The sequence below is a fragment of the Ambystoma mexicanum genome, chromosome 4p (genome assembly GCF_040938575.1).
Source record: "Ambystoma mexicanum isolate Mex_15411 chromosome 4p, UKY_AmexF1_1, whole genome shotgun sequence".
Lineage (NCBI taxonomy): Eukaryota > Metazoa > Chordata > Amphibia > Caudata > Ambystomatidae > Ambystoma > Ambystoma mexicanum.
Genome location: NC_090927.1, coordinates 574,480,994 through 574,501,237, shown reverse-complemented (window position 1 = coordinate 574,501,237; position 20,244 = coordinate 574,480,994). Strand labels below are relative to the sequence as shown.

General features: G+C 48.2%; 1 protein-coding gene across 4 annotated transcripts in view; it reads left to right on the top strand.

The window, feature by feature from the left end:
* LOC138453356 (glutathione S-transferase-like) overlaps nucleotides 1–20,244 on the top strand; it is an 812,433-nt gene that overhangs the window by 235,886 nt on the left and 556,303 nt on the right. For all 4 annotated transcript variants that reach the window (XM_069606105.1, XM_069606107.1, XM_069606109.1 and 1 more), the window contains one exon: nucleotides 15,083–15,134. In XM_069606105.1, coding sequence (XP_069462206.1) covers nucleotides 15,083–15,134 — 52 coding nt within the window. The remainder of the gene's footprint in view (nucleotides 1–15,082; nucleotides 15,135–20,244) is intronic.

Here is a 20,244-nt window from a genome sequence, read left to right as displayed (position 1 = left end):
AACGCGTGAAAATGTGGGCGTCACGGGGGAAGTACGGGAGGCAAGTGCGCGGAACGCCCACACGCTCGCCTACAACACGTATTCATGGAATCGAATAGGGCAAACCAGCGTACGGGCAAAGACGCGCACAGGCCTAAACACGTCCGCTACATGAAGGCAGGCGGTAGCGTCCCTGCGCATGAAAAAAATGTGCGCCAAAATGTGCGCTAACAAAAAGCACATATATACAGCTCTGATGAATGTCCCATACTGTGGCCCTCTAGGACAAATGACGTGCAAAGGGGTACGCGACAAATACGGACACCCGCAGTGTGAAAAATAGCATGTGCGTGTATTTCGGGGGTGCGCGTGAAGTTTCACACGCGATTGGCCTGGGTACGTGTAAATCTGGGGTTCGCGGGAAGGGGTACATGTATTTCGGGGGTGAGGTGGAGTCCTACATGTCAATTGGCAGTGTGGCTCCTCCCAGGTGTTCGCTCTACACCCTCCACGGCCCCTGCAGGCAGCCCACACCTGAGGGGACTACTCTGCACCCCTGGTCATGTCCCGCAGGCAGCCCATCGACCATGGGCATGCCCCCCAGGCAAGCCACATGTCAGCTTGCACTACTGATCACCAACGCATGATCCCCCTCCACCCTCAGCCCCCAGCACTGAGGGGCACCTGCCAGCAGGCCCCACTCATGTCCCACTCATGTCCCCCTGCACCCCCACCCCCAGCAGTGCAGGGCACCTGCCAGCAGGCCCCCACTCATGTCCCACTCATGTCCCCTTGCACCCCCACCCCCCAGCACTGAGGGGCACCTGCCAGCAGGCCCCCACACATGTCCCTCTGCACCTCCACCCCCCAGCAGTCAGGTGCACCTGCCAGCAGGCCCCCACACATGTCCCCCTGCACCCCCACCACCCAGCAGTCAGGGGCACCTGCCAGCAGGCCCCCACACATGTCCACCTGCACCCCCACCCCCCAGCAGTCAGGGGCACCTGCCAGCATGCCCCCACTCATGTCCCCCAGCACCCCCACCCCCCAGCAGTCAGGGGCACCTGCCAGCAGGCCCCCACACATGTCCCCCCCCCGACAGGTCATCACACTCCAGACCCATGCCCCTCATGGCCACCCAAATCCCACCCCAGTCCAAACACCCCACATTGAATTCCCAAAGTAATGATAGAAAATACATAACCAGCATGGCATTGAATACATGTCCCTCAGACCCACTCAATGGTGACACATGACTGTGAAAAGATCAACATTGTGACATGCACAAACCAAATGAGATAAGACCACATCAGTAAAGTATATAATAAATGTCTATTCAATAATTAACCAAATGAATAAAAATAAATCACACAATAATGGAAAAAATGAAGAAAAAGCTGCATGTCCAAAATATTCAAAAAAAATGTGTGAAACCAGAATCCAAATCAATCCAAAAGCAAATGGGTCCAAAGAGTCTGTCCGTCCAACCAAATCCAAAATGTAAAAATAAGACACATCCATTGATCCATGGTAAAAAAGAAACTTAAATGAAGTGAAATCCAGTGTAGAACTATATACAAAGTACAAATCCAGGGTCCATGAGCCCAACCATTGAAAGGAAACCTACAAAAACCCTACCTAATGAACAACTATATACAAAAAGGTGGGGCATTGTCCAAGCGCCCCAAATGAAATGAAAACCAAAAGGAAACCTAACACTAATTAACTATATACAATGGCAGTGGGCTAGTCCGACGGCTCACTTCCTGATTTCCCGGGCCAGGGCATCATCGAACTCCTGCTCGATGTGCCGGAGGCGGTCCTCTTCTAAGGCCCCGAGGGTTCGCAGGGACGATGACACCTGGACCTCCAGGTCCCTGCAAATTGCCTCGAGGCACTCGGCCCGCCTCAGAGCCCTTTGCATGGAGTTCTCCGCCCTGACCATCGTGAGCCGTGCCTCTTCCACCCGCTGCCGCTCCGCATCTATAGCATGGCCTAACCGCTGCCACACGGAAGACACTTCCCATCCTGGGTCCCCCTGCCCTCCGGCCGATGCCTGCCCCTCCGATGTCGAAGGCCCCAAGCCATCATGGCTCCCACCTTGTTGCTGCTGTGCCTGTGCTCGTGCCCTGGCTCCTGCTGCCTGCACATCCTTCTCCGGCTGGGGTGCAGTTGTTGAGGTGGCCACCCCTGCTGGACGTCCGACTCCCGACTGTGGCAGGGATGTGTCCTCCACCAGCCTGGCCGCATGGTCAGAGGCAGCTCCACAGGGTACCCAGGTGATACATGGGTGGGAAGATGGCACGGAGGATGACTGGCGCATAGGGGGTTCAGGTGAGGAGGGGGTCGAAGCAAGGTTCAGCAAATGGAGGAATCCAGCCTGAGTGACCTGTCCCAGTAGGCTGACGTGGTCAACGAGCCATTCGCGATGACGTGCAGTCTCCCCATGAAAAGACTGCAGGTCACCTCGCATGTCCCGTTGACACAATGCCACCCCACCCAGGACAGGCTCAACCCGGTCCCGGATAGCCACGTCTGCAGGGAGAGGAAGGCCAGTTGTTGTAAGGCGGATCCCCTCCCTGAAAACGGGTCTGGACGTAGGCATCCCTGCTGGTGCGGGATGATGCAGTCACAGGATCGGGGACAGTATTACACACAGGCACCTCCGCGGCGGCCTATGCTGCCTCCTGTCCCTGCCCCTGCACTGCACCACTGGCACCAGTGGAATCCCCACCTCCAGACCCCGTCTGTCCCTTGCGCGGCCTCCTCCTCCACCAAACCCCCCACCAACCTGGATGACTCCATGTCATCTTCCTTCGTCGGACTCTGTGGGGTCTCAGCTGCCGAGGAGTCCAACTCCGACCTCCACCTCTTGGACCTACCCTCGGCAGCTGCCGCCTGGGACGCGGCATCGGACTCCTCACTCCCTGACGAGATCACAACCTGGGAGAGGAGCTGAGCCTTGCATCTCCGGCTGGTGGTGTGATCCCCGCCGCTGTGCTCCACAGCACCCTCTCCGCCCTCTTCATCAGTTGATGCTGCAGACAGGGAGAGATGGGAGACAGGCATCAGGACACTGTACAATGGACTGATACACTCATGCCAGTTGCACATGAGTGGCAGTGTCAAACTTCAGACATGGCATCACAATCCCCAACACACACAGCATGTCAACTCACACATCTGAGCAATTCCACAGCCATATGGCAAGAGCCAGCACCATCCATACACATACAACAGCATGAGCAGCCAAAGGTGAGCCAGACATCACATGAAACACAGGGAGTGCACTAGACATGCACACACGCCACCACACTTACATGCAAGTGTACACCTCCACCAACTGTCGCAGTGATGAGATCGGCATCCATGTCAAATCTGGCAATCAGTCTTCTACATATCAGTGTCCCAACCATCCATGTTGCATCACTGTTGCACCCTTGTGAAATACACACACATGCACATGTACACGGTGCAGATACATGCAGCTGGAACCGACATCCATGTGTGACACTGCAACCATGCCAACTTACATACACAGTCATTCAAGCATGTGTGCTCACACATCTGCATTTGGCATGCAAGCTTACACACACATGCACCATCCATGTGTCTCACACATGAGAGGACTCGCATGTGTTAGCCTCACGGCCCTGTACATACACATCCATACATGGCCCTACAAAACCACATGTGCAACCTGCACACTACTGACACACCACCACACGCACAGCTTACAATCAGTATGCATGTACACTTACCGCTCGACACCAGACGGGTCTGCCTCTCAAGGACCTGCACGTGGAGCGCTGGGGATATGCGTTCCAGGACCCTCATTTGATGTTCCGACAGGTGGCCCGGCGCCTCTTGAAGGCAGCGGATGCTAAGGGGTGCCGGGCCTTGTTGAGGGTCCTGGACCTGAAGTCCTCCCAGCGCTTCTTGACATGTTGGAATCTTCGGACTGCCACCCCCTCCGCGTTGATGGCAGTCACGATGTCCGTCAAGATCCTGGTCCGTCCTTCCTTGTCTGTGCGCGAACTTCCGAAGAGGGCATCATACTGCCCCAGGACTTGCTCCACCAGGACACCAACTTCGGTGGCAGTGAAGCTGGTGGCCCTCTGCCTCTCTGGCTGGGGGTTGCCAGTGGTCTCAGATGGTGGTGTGCCCGACATGGCAACCCCAGAGGCAGGCGTGGGTGGGCAACTGGGTCCTGGGGCTGGGCTGTGGAGCGATGGTATCCCAGTCGGGAGTCTTCAGTTCCAGCAGGGGTGGTCACAGCAACTGCACCCCTGCAGATGGCTGATGTGCAGGCAGCAAATAGCAGGGCACATGGGCAGGCAGGCAGGCAGCAGCAGATGGCAGGTGGGAGCGTGCTCGGGGCTCTTGGGGGCAGGAAAATGGCCTTCAGGGCAGGAGCGTGGTCTTCTGTGTGTTTTCGCGTGGCCAGCTTGATACGGAGTGATTTGGCACGTGAAAAAATTGCACGTCAGCGTGTAATTCGAGGACAGGCCCTTAGCGCGTGAGCGCACGCACGCGATTCCATTGGACCAAAGGCCCTTAGCGCATAAGGCCCGGCGCCTCGTGGAGGGGAGGCGGGGCAGCATGAGTACCATCCAGATGAGGGTCCTGGAACGCGTAGGCCCAGCACTCCACGCCCAGATCCTTCGGAGGCAGACCCGTCCGGAGTTGAGCGGTAAGTGGCCAAGCATTGCTGTGTGAGACAGGGCATGTTGCAGGGTGCTGGTTGTCTGATACTTTCCTGTATGTGTGACATAGGCCATGTACGTATGTGTGTCTGCAGGGACATCATGGTCATGCATGTGAGACCAGAAATGTGTGAACCACATGGTTGGTGCATGTGTTACAATGCAACATGCGGAGCAGCATGGGGAATGCACACTTTAATGCATGCCTGTCTCTGTTATTGGACATTGATGGGGTGTGAGAGGTGGGTGCTGCTGTCATGGACATGTATGGTGTCCATGTCTGTGTGTCTGACTTGCGTGTCTGTGACTTGGAAATGCCATGGATGCATGACACGTCTGTGATAATGTTCAGATTCACTGATGCAGCCTACTCATCCTTGTATCCACTGTGTCTGGGGTGTACGAGGCCAGCTGGATGAAACTAGGGTGAAGTGTGTGCATGTGATAGGCATGACCCATGATGCATGTGAGTTTCAAACCAGCATTGTATGTTTCAAGAGTCCCTTGGACATGTATGCTAATGTTCATGGCTTGCGCCATGCCTGTTGCTGCATGTGTTTTGCCTGCACTAACCCATGTGTTGTGGAGGGACATGATGGAAGTGATGTTTGACAGTGCCACTCATCTGTTATTGCTTCCTGTCTAGTGGACCATTGTACAGTACCCTGATGCTTGTGTTCTATGTCTCCCTCTACACAGCAGCAAGTGATGAAGAGGGCGGAGACGGCGCTGTGGAGCAAGGTGGCGTGGATGCCCCCACTGGCCAGCGACGCAAGGCCCAGTCACCCTCCCAGAATTTACCATCGTCCGGGTGTGAGGGGACTGGTGCTGCGTCTGCCACTACGGCTGCAGCGGAAGGGGTGGGTGAGCCCCCACAGGGGCTTGCAACGGCGGAAGACGGTGTGGAGCCATCCAGGTTGGAGGTTTCCACAGAGGAGGAGGAGGCCGCTACTGTGCCGCACATGGGGCCTGGTGGTGGTGGTACAACTGGTGCAAGTGGTGCAGTCCAGGGCCAAGGGCAGGAGGCAGCACAGGTCACCGCGGAGGGGCCTGTGCATGTCACTGTCCCTGACCCTGTGACTGCACCACCATGCACCAGCAGGGATGCCCCATCCCAGGCCCGTCCGCAGGTAGGAGGGATGTCCATGTCATCTGACACTCCTCTACCTGCGGACGAGGGTACCCCTGGCTGTATGGAGAAGGTCCTGATTGGTGTCGTGTTGCGCACGCGTGACTTTCGTGATGACGTGCGTGCATCCCGGGGGGAGCACGCACCTCATCACGAAGAGCAGCGTGCCAACGTGGCCCAGTTGGGAGTGTCCATGGTCGGGGTTTTGTACATGTGTCGGCCACTCTGGCGCGGCCCTCTCCTCCTCTGTGGAGACTATGCGCCAGTCGTTCTCCATGCCGTCTTCCAGCCCAGATGCCACCAGGACCCCTGTGGACCTGCCCTGACCAACGCAGCCAGCTCGGTGTGGATCCCATCCCTGCCACAGTCGGGAGTCGGAGGTCCAGCAGGGGTGGTCACCACAGCAACTGGACCCCAGCAGATGGAGGATGTGCTGGCATCATCGAGCAGGGCACGTGCACGACGGCATCAGTGGATTCCATCAGCCTGGATGCCGTCGTGCTGGCAGAGGCAGTTGCGTCAGAGGCAGCGGCAGGCTCAACGTGGGAGGCATCATGGCTCGGGGCAATCTACATCAGAGGGGCAGGCATCGGCCGGAGGGCAGGAGGACCCTGGAATGGGAGTGTCTTCCGTGTGGCAGTGGTTGGGCCAGCAGATAGGTGTGGAGTGGCGGAGGAGGCACGGCTCACGATGGTCAGGGCGGAGAACTCCATGTGCAGGGCGCTAAGGCGGGCTGAGTGCCTCGAGGGAATTCGCAGGGAGTTGGAGATGGACATGGCGTGATCCCTTTGAGACCTCGGGGCCAAAGAACAGCCCCGCCTCCAAGACATTGAACAGGAGTTCGATGATGCCCTGGCCCATGACATCAACAAGTGAGCCGTTAGACTTGCCCGCCGCCATTGTATATAGTTCATTAGCGTTAAGTTTAATTTCTTTTTTCTTTCATTTGGGGTGCATGGACTATGCCCCACATTTTTGTATATAGTTAGTAATTAGGTAGGTTTCATTGTAGGTTTCATTTATGTCGTTGGGCTCATGGACCCTGGATTTGCTATTTGAACATAGTTTTACAGTGGATTTTTCTCCTTCATCTTTATTTTTCTTCACCATGGAGCAATGGATATTACGCTTTTATTTCCCTTTGTATTTGCTTTGTTGGACGGTGACTTTGGACACATTTTCATTTGGATTAATTTGGATTTGCATTTTTTTTATTTATCATTTTTTGGGACATGCTGCATTTTCATTATTATTGGCATTATTGTGTGTTTTTATTTCATTCCCTTCATTTTGACTTGATTACATTTTTGTTTCTTACTTCAATGTTTGGTCTTCTCTCATTGGTTTCATGCATGTCACAATGTGGGTTTTCTCAGTCATGTGTTGCCATTGTGTGGGTCGGACAGACTTGTACTCATGCGCATACTGCTTATTTGTGATCTATCATGTAATGGGGGGATTTCAATTTGGAGTGGATGTAAAGGTTGATTGGGTGTTTGGACTGGGGTGCTGTGGGGTGGGATTTGTGTGGCCATAAGAGCCAGGGATCTGGATTGTGATGACGTGTTGGCTGGGGGAAATGAGTGGGGGCCTGCTGGCAGGTGCCACTGGCTGCTGGGGGGTGGGGGTGCAGGGGGACATGGGTGGGGGCCTGCTGGCAGGTGCCCCTGACTGCTGTGGGGGTGGGGGTGCAGGGGGACATGGGTGGGGGCCTGCTGGCAGGTGCCCCTGACTGCTGTGGGGGTGGGGGTGCTGGGAGACATGAGTTGGTGATCATATTGCAACGTGACATGTGGCTTGGCTGGGGGGCATGCCCATAGTGGATGGGCCGCCTGCGGGACATGACCAGGGGTGCAGGGTAGTCCCCTGTGGTATGGGCTGCCTGCAGGGGCCGTGGAGGGGGTAGAGGGGACACCTGGGAGGACCCACACTGCCAATTAACGTGTAGGATTCCCCGCGCACCCCTGAAATACACGTACCCAGGCCAATCGCGTGTGAAACTTCCCCGCGCACCCCTGAAATACACGTACCAAGCCCAATCGCATGTGAAACTTCCCGCGCACCCCTGAAATACACGTACCCAGGCCAATCGCGTGTGATACTTCCCGCGCACCCCGTAATACATGTACCCCACTCACACAGGCCCTTTTGCGTGTGAAACTTCACGCACACCCCAGTAATACACATTCCCCGCTTGGCGTTTGCTGTTTGGCAGACCTGTAAACTGGTCCAGGGTTAGCGCAGCCCTTTGCGCTGAATTGGGAATTTTGATGGCTTTTCCTTGCGCGAGGGCGTTCTTGGGGGCGTAACTGGCACTGCTGCATGGTCGCTGCGCCACTCTGCACCACGGCTGGTTTTGGAGGCTAAAATCCATGAATACGATGTGCGCGGAAATCGATTTTAGCGCACGCGGGTGGCGCAGACATTCGTACGCGCACACTGTGCGCCAGCCGCGTGCGCCACTTTTGTGCGAAATTATAAGTCTCCTTATCTCTGTGCAATGGGTGTGTGATGTCGATAGTGCGTGGGTCAATGCACCTACTGCATCTATCTATAGTCCTGGTCAGGTGCAGATACATGTTTGCGTGCTATGCTGGGATCTGTAGTCGGTTCATCACCTAGAAAGTGACCCATTTCGTTCCTTGCAATACTGACCCCTTTGTTTCACTTTTTTATTTTTACTGACTTTCTTCTGGACATTTGGAAGCATAGAGACTGTTTATTCTATCGAGGTCAGAGTGGGAAAAGAAAGGCACAATTGACAGTGTGCATGCAGATACATCAACTACATGGAGAGGCCTTTGCTGTTGGGTAATCCTCCATGGACCCACTCACAACCTGTCTTATAAAACTGTACTATAGTCTGCCCGTCCCTCCAACTCAGAGGCTGGCTTTGGCCATTGGAACAGGTCTCCCCTTCCATTGTTTCATTATTTCATTATTTGCTGCTTTTCACCTGTTCTGCTCGGTGCATCTCTTTATTGGAAGAAAGCAGTGTCACCTATTATCTTTCTCAGTCTGCCTAAGCATTCAGTCCGGAGCATAATTTGCTGTCCTTTGTTCAAGTTTCTTACATCTGTGTACTCCAAACTTTAAAGGTTTTTTGAGTTTGAGCCACAAGACATTACTTGCTATTTGCTAGATCTCTTAGGATTCCGGTTAGGAAAGACAGTATGTATGAATATAACAACTGGCAGAAAATAGAGCATTTCTGTCAAATAAAAAATACTTTAAATTGATTTAAGATGCAATGCACCTCAATTGATTTCAGATTTAATGTATTGCAGATTGAATGCATTTTAATGACTTAATGCACTTTAATTGATTTTTAACTCTATGTTCTTTAGATTCAATGCACTTTGGTCAAATTTATTAGATTCACTTTAGTTTCCCTGTATCTTAAATCCATTCTAGACTCTAAATGGACAAAAATACTAAGAGGCCAATACAGAAATTGATATATAGTCATTCAATTCCTCACAAATATTTTGGCTCTTACAAAAGAACTAAACCCATAGACTAACTTGAGGAAAATTATTTCCACCATTCTTTTTTTTCCCCTCAACTTTGTTATTCCCCATTCTTGTCTGCAACTTGAAGAACTCACTTTTGTAATATTGTTGAACTCTTCTTGCACAAGAAAATAATAGATGGAAATGTTCAGTCGATCGAGAGGCATATTTTTATGAATTCAAATTAAATGTTTGTTTAAACTATACCATTTTAAATTAAAAAAAATAAAAATAAAATGAATGTCTTTTTTATTTGTCTAAATTCTCTATTTTCTGCATTTTGTTATATTCATACAATTCAGAGAGTCACAGCCTCTTTCCCCTTCGGCTTCTTTTCTACTGGTATAGTTTGTAATATCTTCAACTTCGACAATAACTTTTTCAGACAAACAAACGGCGTAGCAATGGGCACCAAATATGCCCCGGCTCTAGCTAACATCTTTATGGGCATGTTTGAAGACACAATCATCTACAAAGACAACGCATATGAGAGAGAACTTGTGCATTGGATGAGATACATCGACGATGTATTAATAATATGGAAAGGTACAACCTCAGACTTTACAGACTTTAAAGACAGAATCAATCAAAATCAAATGGGAATACAATTTACGGGCAACTGCAATGAGACAAGCATAGATTTTCTCGATCTCACACATTGATCACAATCCGATCAGAACCCGAACATACCGGAAACCAACGGAAGTGAATTCAACTCTCCACGCAGGGAGCTGCCACTATAGACCAACAATTTTGAACATACCTACAGGTGAATTTATAAGAGCAAGAAGAAATTGCCAAACAAATTAACACTTCGAGAAGGAATGTACTCTTTTAACATCCAGGTTTCTGGAAAGAGGGTATACAGAACAATGTGTCAAAAGAGCATTGGAAAAAAAGCTTAATACTAACCCAAGAGCGTACACTAACACCCAAGACTAAAGGGATGGAGCAACCAACGATGGGATTTATCATCAAATACACTAGTGACCACAGAAATTTGTACAAAATACCAGCAAAACAATGACACCTTCTCAAAATGGATGAGAACATTGCGAACAATGTGGACGATAAACCAAGGATTATATACAAAAAGGCACCAACCATAAAGAACAAATTGAGTCCATCGAACTTACCAGATCTGACTGGGGAAGAACCAACAAACTGTCTTAAAGCAAATGGTTTTAGAAAGTGTGGTACATGCACAATGTGCAAATTTGCACACAACAAAACGAACACATTTACTGGCACTAATAATAAAACACTGAAGATTCTACAACCAATCAACTGCAGGTCAAACTATGTAGTGTATGGAATTATGTGTTTGCAATTTGGTCTACATTGGTAGCACTATAAGAGAATTTAGGATACGAGTGAGAGAACATCTTGCCAAAATTGGCAGTCAAGATCCAAGACTACCATTGGCAGGAAAAACATCAGATGGCTAATAAAGCTGAATTACGATTTATTGGCCATGAGAAGATCTCACTAGGCAGAAGAGGTGGAAATAAAGAAAAGAAACTAAGACAAGCGGAAGCGAGAATAATTTGCAAACTGAACCCTACAGTACTTGGATTAAACACGGACAATGAAATGGTGTCCTTTCTATAGAGGACCCTTTTCTCTTTCACAACCTTATTTGTCCAAATTAACTACCACGAATATATTGTAATGTGTATACTTGTACCTATCTCTCTGAACAGGTTTCAGTATGGCACTCTAGCATTGTATCTTCATATGAGAATTGTAATGCTCCGACTGGCACTCATAGTAAGTGACAATAGTTACACAAATTATATTAGACAGTGAACCCTAAGTGGTTATTTGTCTCATTAATAATCCATTAAATGAGACTAGAACCCAGGATTAACATGCATGCAACCATTACGTAATTGTAAAAAATACGGGTGTCTTAAAAAGTTTCGTAAGTATATAACACTGTCAATTTAATCTCGGAATGATGTAGTACATGGCATAGTAAGTTTTAGTAATTTCTGAAAATACATCAAAAGTTATGGTGAATTAAATTTAATAGAAAACATGCCCGAAATACACCAGAGTAACTTTAAAAACACTAGCTTAAATTGGCTGCCACGAGAGCATAGGTGAAATGCTGTCACACAATTAGAAAACGGACCAGGGCTAGGATCTGTTTCCATGACAACACGAACACAATAATGAGGGACTTGGCGCCGATCGCTGGCCCCTCAGGAGAATCCGTGGCACGCGATTAGACGCGAGTACAAAGTTGTCAGGTAAGAGACCGTCCTGCAAGTGTAGCACACGCTGCGTTTGTTAGAAATGTCTGCAGTGACTTTGGGACCAAGATATAAACGCTCAGCAGCATTATTGTCTTGCCGTGCACAGTGTTTTTCGCGCGCACGGGTTTCCTTATTAGAACATTTATAAAAGCCAGAATACACAGTCAGTTAAGAATGACTTGAAAACCATAATGAGTATTTATAAAAGGAATAAGGGCATTACTTTCTCATAAATGTAGGTATGAAATGTATGGATAACGCACAGTACTATTAATTAGGCACTCAAAGTAATGGAGACTTATGAACATCCTTACGACAATTCAACGCTTAAGAATGAAAAGAAACACACCTACCTTGGTGATTTATAGAATTACTATTTCGCAATATTCGGTGATACCTATGGAGATCTTGCACACATAATTGGAGGTGACAACTTTGTGTGATTTGTAATTTTTTGAAAGGATCTAACCCGAGTCTCGAAGAGAGACTACTATTTGCTTTAACCCATAAGGGGCAGTAGATGAAAATAACGTAAAGATAACTTGAATCCAAATTTCCTTGATTTCCTATGCGACACAACATGTAACATTGACTAATGAAAATGTGGTTTTGCCTATCTCTTGACCCCCACTATTCCTCCCTATTCCCCACTCTGTTTTTTGTCTGGCATTTTGGTTTACTTTGATTTAATAACTGTTATTTTTTATGGTTTGCTTTAATCCATCAATTACTGTCAAAAACTGGTAAAACATGTGAATGAACATTTGTCATCTTTTAATTTTGCTTTCATTTGATTTTGAAAATATCTTTATAATTTTGTGATGATTTCTTTTGATTGATACATAACATCAGCCCTGATCTGAGAAAGGTCCAAGAGGGAACGAAAACGCGTGTCATCACTAAGGGCATCAATATAATAAAACGCTTGTTGAAAAAACTGGGCGCAGTCTCAACTTGGGATATTTTCTCTTTACTAGTTTGCATAACAGCTTTACACTGTGGAAAGTTTTGGCATTAGAAACTTTGGGCCTCATTACAACTCTGGCGGTAGCCGTGCTGTTAAAAATGGCACGGCAGCCGCCGGAGTTGCATTTTTTCCGGCACCTGCGAATGGGCAAGAACCGGGTCTTGCCGAGCTCGGCGGACCCGGTAATTGCCCATTTGTGGGTGCTGGAATCAAGGGCCTCCCCATCCCCATTCTGCTCCACGGGGCTGCATGGGGATAGGGACGTCAGATGCACCGGCACATTCAGAGTTGTGTCGGTGTCATGATGCCTACCCCCGGGGACCCAGGCCACGCCCAGCAACCCCGGAAGCAGGCATCAAGCTATTCTAAGCAAGCCCAACAACCCCTGCTAGGGGCTATTTGGGTCCAGTCCTGGTGCCTATGACGCCAGGCTCATATGGAGAGTCAGTCCTGGCGCCATAGGGAAGGAATACTTACCTGGGACTACTTTGGAGGCTATTTAAACCATGCCCGAAGAGCAGCACATGCTTCGCGTTATTTTGCATCCAGCAGCGTAACGCTCACCGTGCCTGCAAGTCTGCATCCAGCCTTCTGCCACGCCCGCCTTGAGTTTGGAGCTCCTAGAAAAAGGGAGAAAGAAGGAGAAAAGGTTAGAACAAGAGCAATACCTTTTAATCCTTACCTGAATTCCCAATCCATCGCGCCTTCGAGCTGGAAGAAAGAAGTTATCTTCACATTCCATCGCATCCTCCTGCATGTTCCCGCCACACTCGGGCACCTAAGGAGAAGACAAGAACAGCAAGGTGAGCCAAGGGAATACACAGAGGAATATTAGTTACCCCCCCATAGACTTACCTGATTTTACCACCGGGGGTACTATTCCTCTTCATGGGTCGGCGCAGCTTCCACTGCATCTTCGCCGAACCCTGGCCCCTAAGGGGAAACAAAAGGACAGCAAGGTGAAACAAAGGGACTAACAAGGTGAACCCTCCTCACCACAATAGACTTACCTGATTTTACTGCCGGAGGTGGTATTCCCCAAGACTTCATACTTTCTCTCAGCGCCTGAATAAGGGAGAAAGCAACAGGTTACATATTGACATTATTTTATCGAACTGTGTTGGAAAATACAAATCCTTACCAGAATACTACCGGTTGCCACGAGGAACTCTTCATTAGGGTCAAGCTGCAACCTGCAAGGAATCAGACAAGAGTGAAAGTCAGGCATTTGAACTCTTACGAACTTTATACTTGCGGCGTCTTGCCGGGAATCTCGGAGTCAATATTGTTCTGGAACTCACCAATTCCTTCGAGCCAGTGAAGCAACTGGTTATCAACGCGCCCCCTCGCTCAATGCAGGATGGAGAGCTCATCTTTTCAAACCATCAGGTGAGACTATAAGAGGGGACATCAAAGGTGATCTGTGGGGAGAACAGCGGGGGTGGGGGATTTACGCTCAACTCCACGGGTGGTTAATTCCCTTTCTCCATTTGCAGAAGAATATTCCTACGGGCCAAGCAAACGAAGCTAGGTGGGCCAGTGCAGTCTGTCATCTCGGCCCTACGCGTCACATTGGTGGAGACCGCAGCTGTGCAGTTCCGATCGACACCTCTGTGGGAGCCAGGTGAGCGTAACAGTCGGTGCATCTGACGTGCTCTGCTCGCAGGTGCTGTTACACCTGCCAGGAAAAACCTGGCAGGTGAAACGGCACCCGCAAGCAGAGCACGTAGTATGGCGGTCCGGGAACTACGGTACCGGCATGTTTACCGGTACCATAGTTCCCGGAACGCCATGCTTGTAATGAGGCCCTTTGTGTCCCTTTATCCACTGCAGAAGCCCTATATGAATTATGGGCAGAATATTCAGATCAATGGCTTTTATCTTTATGATATTAATAAACATTTTGTAATTGAATATATGTTTGTTTCTATGTTCTGTTGACTTTGCCTTCCACTCAGCCATCCTTTTGAAGTCTGTTTAAAAATCATTTAATTATTTCTTTGTGTAGAGTTCCCGGTGACATAAAACCCCCTTGTACTTTATGATGAAAAGGAAAGTGTCAGTGTGATGAGTTATCAATCGAAAAAACATGCATTTCGGTTTCTTCTGCCTTTCTTATCGTACACCTCAGAAAAAGTACCAGATTCCTCAGTTGAAATCTAAACATTGTTGGCAGTATTGCGTTTGTTATATGTGAAATATTGCTGCCGTGTATATATGATTAAATGGATTGATGTTGCATGAAGGAATAATGACAAGTGTTTAAGTGGCAATCTTAGTAACGATCCATTTTATGGACCATCCATATGAATAATGAATTTGTTTATGTAATGTGTTTTTCTACTTTTTATAAACTTATTTTTAATAAATATTTATGTATTAACGGGGTAATGCTCATGCATATCTTTTCTTGTTTGCCTGTATGATTTCTATGGGCTTAGCCTGTAGGCACTAAAGTTTGTCGATGTTGTTCAAGGAGTATGCAACATCCGAGCGCTTGCATTCAATCTTCTTTTACTCTTTTGTAGTTCGAGGAAGAGTTTCTGGAAACGAGGCAAGATCTTCTAAAGTTGTTGAAGGGTGAGACTGAAACATTACTTAATGGCCTGTATTTCATTTCAGAATATTAAGACTATGGACCTGATTCACAGAACGTTTTTCAATGGGATTGCACCATTATAAAGTACTTCTGTGAATGGGGCTCTTTGGTGTGGGCGACATTGTTGCTATGTCTAAACATGTTTATATTGAATCTGCAATTGTAGTGCAAACTTAACACATGTAAAGACATTTTGATTTGAGAAAATTCTGACCATTTTCTTAGGAAAAACAATTTCTGGTACTACAGATTAACAAAATACATAGGTTTACAATGCACTTTAATCTATTAACAAGTAACATGTAATATCATAGTCGATGAATGTGCCTGCCATTGAAACAGATTCGCCTTAGTTATTCCTAGAAATACAAGGTGCATTTTTGTTTTTGTTTTAAAATAAGTGGAAATTAGGGAAATTACACTTCTGTTTAGTTTACCTATAATGTGTAAAACTGGGCATGTGGCCTATTTGATCATGTGCACAGATGGCAATCGGGGGTTGTAGGTTTGGCTGTAATACTTTCAATGCAGTGTGGGAATTCCTGTTGGACATGCCCCATGCCAATCGGTTCAGGCCAGTAGCTGCTGGCACATTCTTCATTACAGAGATTACAGAGGTTTTACCAGAGATTGCCCCACCCTTTTGGAAGTACACTTTGTCAACTTGTAGTTGACCTTAGGCTAGTGGTCCAGAAATGTCATGATGCCTACCCCCGGAGCACCAGGCCAGGCCCAGCACCCCCGGAAGCAGGCATCATGCCCTCGGGTAAAAGCCCAGCGGCCCCTTATAGGGGCTCTTTGGACTCAGTCCTGGCGCCTTTGGCGCCAGGCTCCTAAAGGGAGGTGTTTTGTGCACTTACCTGATGCAGACCATGCTGCACGCTTCAGGCCTCCCCGAGACCTGAAAGGGACTATTTTTTCATAGGGACTATTTTTCCACTCGGGCGTGGCCAGGGAAGGATACATACCTAGTTGGGGAAGGATACATACCTGGGACTTCTTTGGAGGCTATTTAAGCCACGCCCAGACAGCAGCTCATGCTTCGCGTTGTTCTGCTTCCTGCAGCTTAACGCTCACCGTGTCTGCTCCTGCTCCTGGACTCCAGCCACGCCCGCCTCGAACCTGGAAGACCTGCAAGGAAGGAAGAGAAGAGAAAGGTGAAAACCAAGGACTATTTCAAACTTCTTACCTGCATCCGGAATCTTCTCGCCAGCATCCCTGAAGAAAGACTTCCATTTAAAAGCATCGCGTTGCTCGCTGCAGCGCCACGCTTCACTCACCTGTCCTCGAGACATCTCCTGGCTCCATCGCGGCTGTCAGCATCGGACGCCACATCTCTGCACCTAGGGGAGAGAGGAAGAAACAAAAGGTGAGCAGAAGGAACACAGAAGGAAAGCCTGATTAACAGCCATAATACTTACCGGCTTTTCTTCCACATTTCGGGTCGGCACCGCCCCGTTGGCAGGTACCGTACCCCGGCCCCTATGGGTAAAGGACAAGAGACATTTCTGGGAAATGATAAGGACAATTAGAGGGATCGCCCTCATCACTACTCACCTCGGCAGTTTAACCCCTCGACGCATCGCCTTCATTCTGCACCTGAAATAAAGGACAGATCACAGGTTAGAAAGACAACATAAAGGGGGCCTCACTTGAACTTTGAACTTTCATACTTACGGCGCATCGCTCAGGAAATTCAAGTGGATTTTGCCAGCGCCATTCTGAAAACCAGTGAAGTAACTGGACGAACGCGCGCCCCTGCACCAGAAGCAGGATGGAGAGTTCATCCTTCCAAACCATAAGGTGAGCTTAAACCGGGGTTTGGAGGAAGTTAGAGAGGAACGAAGGGGAAAAGGGGGGAGCTAGCACACTATTCTGCAGACTGTTAATCCCCTTTCTCATCTACAGAAGGATATTCCTACGGGCCAGGCAAGCACGATTTGGAGGTCCTGTCCAATCGGTGTTCCGGGTCCTGTGCATCACGCTAGAAGAGGCCACAGCAATCCAGACTAGACCAACACCCCCGTGGGAACCAGGTGAGCGTTACAGAAATGTCTCCAAGATCTTCTGGTTTCCACATGCTAAAGGCATAAATGTGGGTCCCTTTCATCACGGGGCACAAGTCCTTGGAAAAAAAAAAAGTGGGGGATGCAATGGAGAGTGACAGGAAGTGAGCATGCTCTACATTTACTGCAAGACCAAACAAAGAAATATAAATTAATTACCTAAAAAAAGCTTGTCAATTAATGACCCATTTAAACATTTCAACAATAGATATGGAACATCCCCCCATCTACGGTCTAGAAATTTACCACCTTTTGTATTATTTCGATCTGTCAAAATTAGAAGCCTTTTTGTCGAGAAACGTCTTATCCCTACCTAATGGAATTCCGACTTCAGTGATCTGCTTCGAGCTAGGTTTAGCCTTGCTTAATATGAGACTTACCTGGAAGCGGCTCCTACTCTGCCCAGGCGAACAATGAATCCAACCAGGATACTGATGTCTTGCTCCCCTTTCGTCATTCTCTCGTGTATTGTTCTTCTTTTCTCTACCGCCTCTGTGATTGTTTCATTGGTCGGAATTGTGGTACAGCATGACCTCCCTGTTTTATGACACACCCCTCCCTCCATTGCTGTCATAAGATTGAGAACAAAACGGTTTTCGAGGGTCACCAACCATAGAGCCCGTAGTTCTTCATGCACCAGGTTGAGTCCGTTTTCAGTTTCAGTTGCATTTGCCAGTTGGAGCAGTTTGTAGCGGGTGATATGCAGCCATTTTGCATTGGCTGCAGCTAGCACCCCAGGTACCAGAAGTGAAGTAAAGAAAATAGATGCTGAACTGAATAGTTTCAAATGAGATGGAATGTTTTCTAAGCTCCTGGTGGACTTTGCCGAGATATAGTTGCTACTGAACCTTTTCTTCCTTGTTACCTGATGTTGGTTCATTTGTTTTTCTGCTGCCGTTTTTTCCTTAGCCGTATATAGCCCATTGAGCGTGGTCTATGAAGTCACCAGCGCACAAATTCCCTTCCAATCTGGTGGTAGTTGGGTGTATTATCTTGCTCCGCACGCCCACAAAGTGTCAATCAAAGCAGCGTCCCCCTTGCCGCAATGTCTATTGTCCTCCTGCAGCTGGTATTCATCCCCAGCATTATTGTTAAGTTGCCTCTAAAACATATTGTGTCAGTGGCTTTGTTTTCTGGATGTGTGTTTTCGTTTATCCATGTTAAAGCATGGATATAACTTTTCCAAATGTTCTTACATTTACCGTTAATTTCAGTTCTATCTCTCCTAATATCGCTACTCCTATACCCAGGTGTGGTAAACATTTCAGCAGATTCATTATCAAGTTCATTCTTGAGCTCAAAAAGTCGGTCTACATGTTCCCTTATCTCTTCATCCCTCCCTCTTCAACGTGCCAATGCGTTCAAATCCAACAGTCGTTGCAGAGGCAGCTTCCCAATAAACTGCTTCCATCTCGCCACTAAATATTCACCCATGCATTCCAACACTACCTGTCTTTCGTTGCTCCTTCTGAAATCATACATCGAGGCCAGTGCTGACGTCCCATTGTTCCCGTTTATATACATCTCTGTCTGTTCTTGCAACTCTCGCTTACTTTCCTTACTGATCGCACTACGAGTTACTCTCGTACATCCCCTCTGTCCAGCCCCTTCTTTTTCATCAAAAGTTCAATTACGGGAGGGGCAGATAGGGCAGAACCAATCTCTTGGGAGGGAGGTGCAGATGGGACAACGAGAATGGGAAATGACTGTTGCGGTCCTGACTGGCTACTAGGAGACTCTAAGTGTGCGGTCTGTGCCTGTGTTAGGATTTGAACAGTTGGGAGGGGCTGAGCAACAGGAGGGGGCTGAGCAATAGCCACTGACGCGTTTGTTTTAGTCTCTCTCGTCGGACCTTGCTTTGAATCTGTCAATATTTTATCTATTAATTCGTCTGATGAATGCAACTGGCGTTGTGGGTATATCTTTTCTATGCTCAATTGCTCGCATCTATTTGACTTTTTCAAACTATCATTCCACTCCTCTTCCTTTTCTTTTGCTCTCTCTGCTTTCGACTTATGCCTGCGCGCATGTTTCTCTCTACTTTTCCAGCGAAGCATTGCTTCCCTTCTCCAGTCCCTAAGGATATCAAATGCTGCAGGCCGTGTTTTCTTTTTCATCAATACCTTCTCCAAATGACCTATTCTCGTCATCTCAAAACTCCCATGGTTCGGCCACTGAAGATCTTCCTGCTTTCTGGTTTGCCTATGCCAAATCTCACAAAACATTATTGCTCCCACACCATACTTCACATATATCTCGTACGCAGGCGTTCCCACAGGTGGCGCAACCTGGTCAGTTTCCAAAGATTGTCCGCCGCAGCGGAAAAATCCCGCTAAGGTGGACAATACCCCAGGCATGTTTTAACCTTACCCTTAGCTAATCAACCTTACGCTGGGTGTTTGATTTTGCAAAATCAACTCTCAACCAATATCAGGATCACTTTTGAATCGGGGCACGACTCACATGATCAATCAATTTGTCTTTTCAGGACACAATTCGTCCGTATACTGACGCAACCAATGACGTCGTGTCTGCGTATCTTGGCTCACTCTGCCTCGTTTTGGGACCCTCGCCTCCTTGTTCTCTGGCCGGGCACGTCGATCGGGGATAATTTGTGTGCAGATCTGTAAAGAAATCTCCCATCGCTTTCATAGGGGCGCCCCGAACACCTCTTGATCCCGGCTCGATCGTTCCGTCCTCGCCGTTCTCTCCGCCTTCCTTATTTTACAATGTAAATGATGGAACAAGTGGGGGAGGGTCCCTATTCGGTTTATCCAGTTTAGAAGGAAGAAGGATTCTTGATTATTGCATTTACTTGTGGTTCTAATGTTAGCATGTTGTCCATTAGGAATCTGAGGTTTTTGACTATTTACAATGGCGTGGGTGCTGTTCCTAGTTCTGTGGGCCATGGGATATAGTTATTTTCCAAGTTTTTGGATATACCCATAATTTCTGTCTTGCCTGGGTTGAGTTTGTTTGTGGTCATCCAGCCGTAGTGTTCTTTGAGACATTCTTTGAGACATTC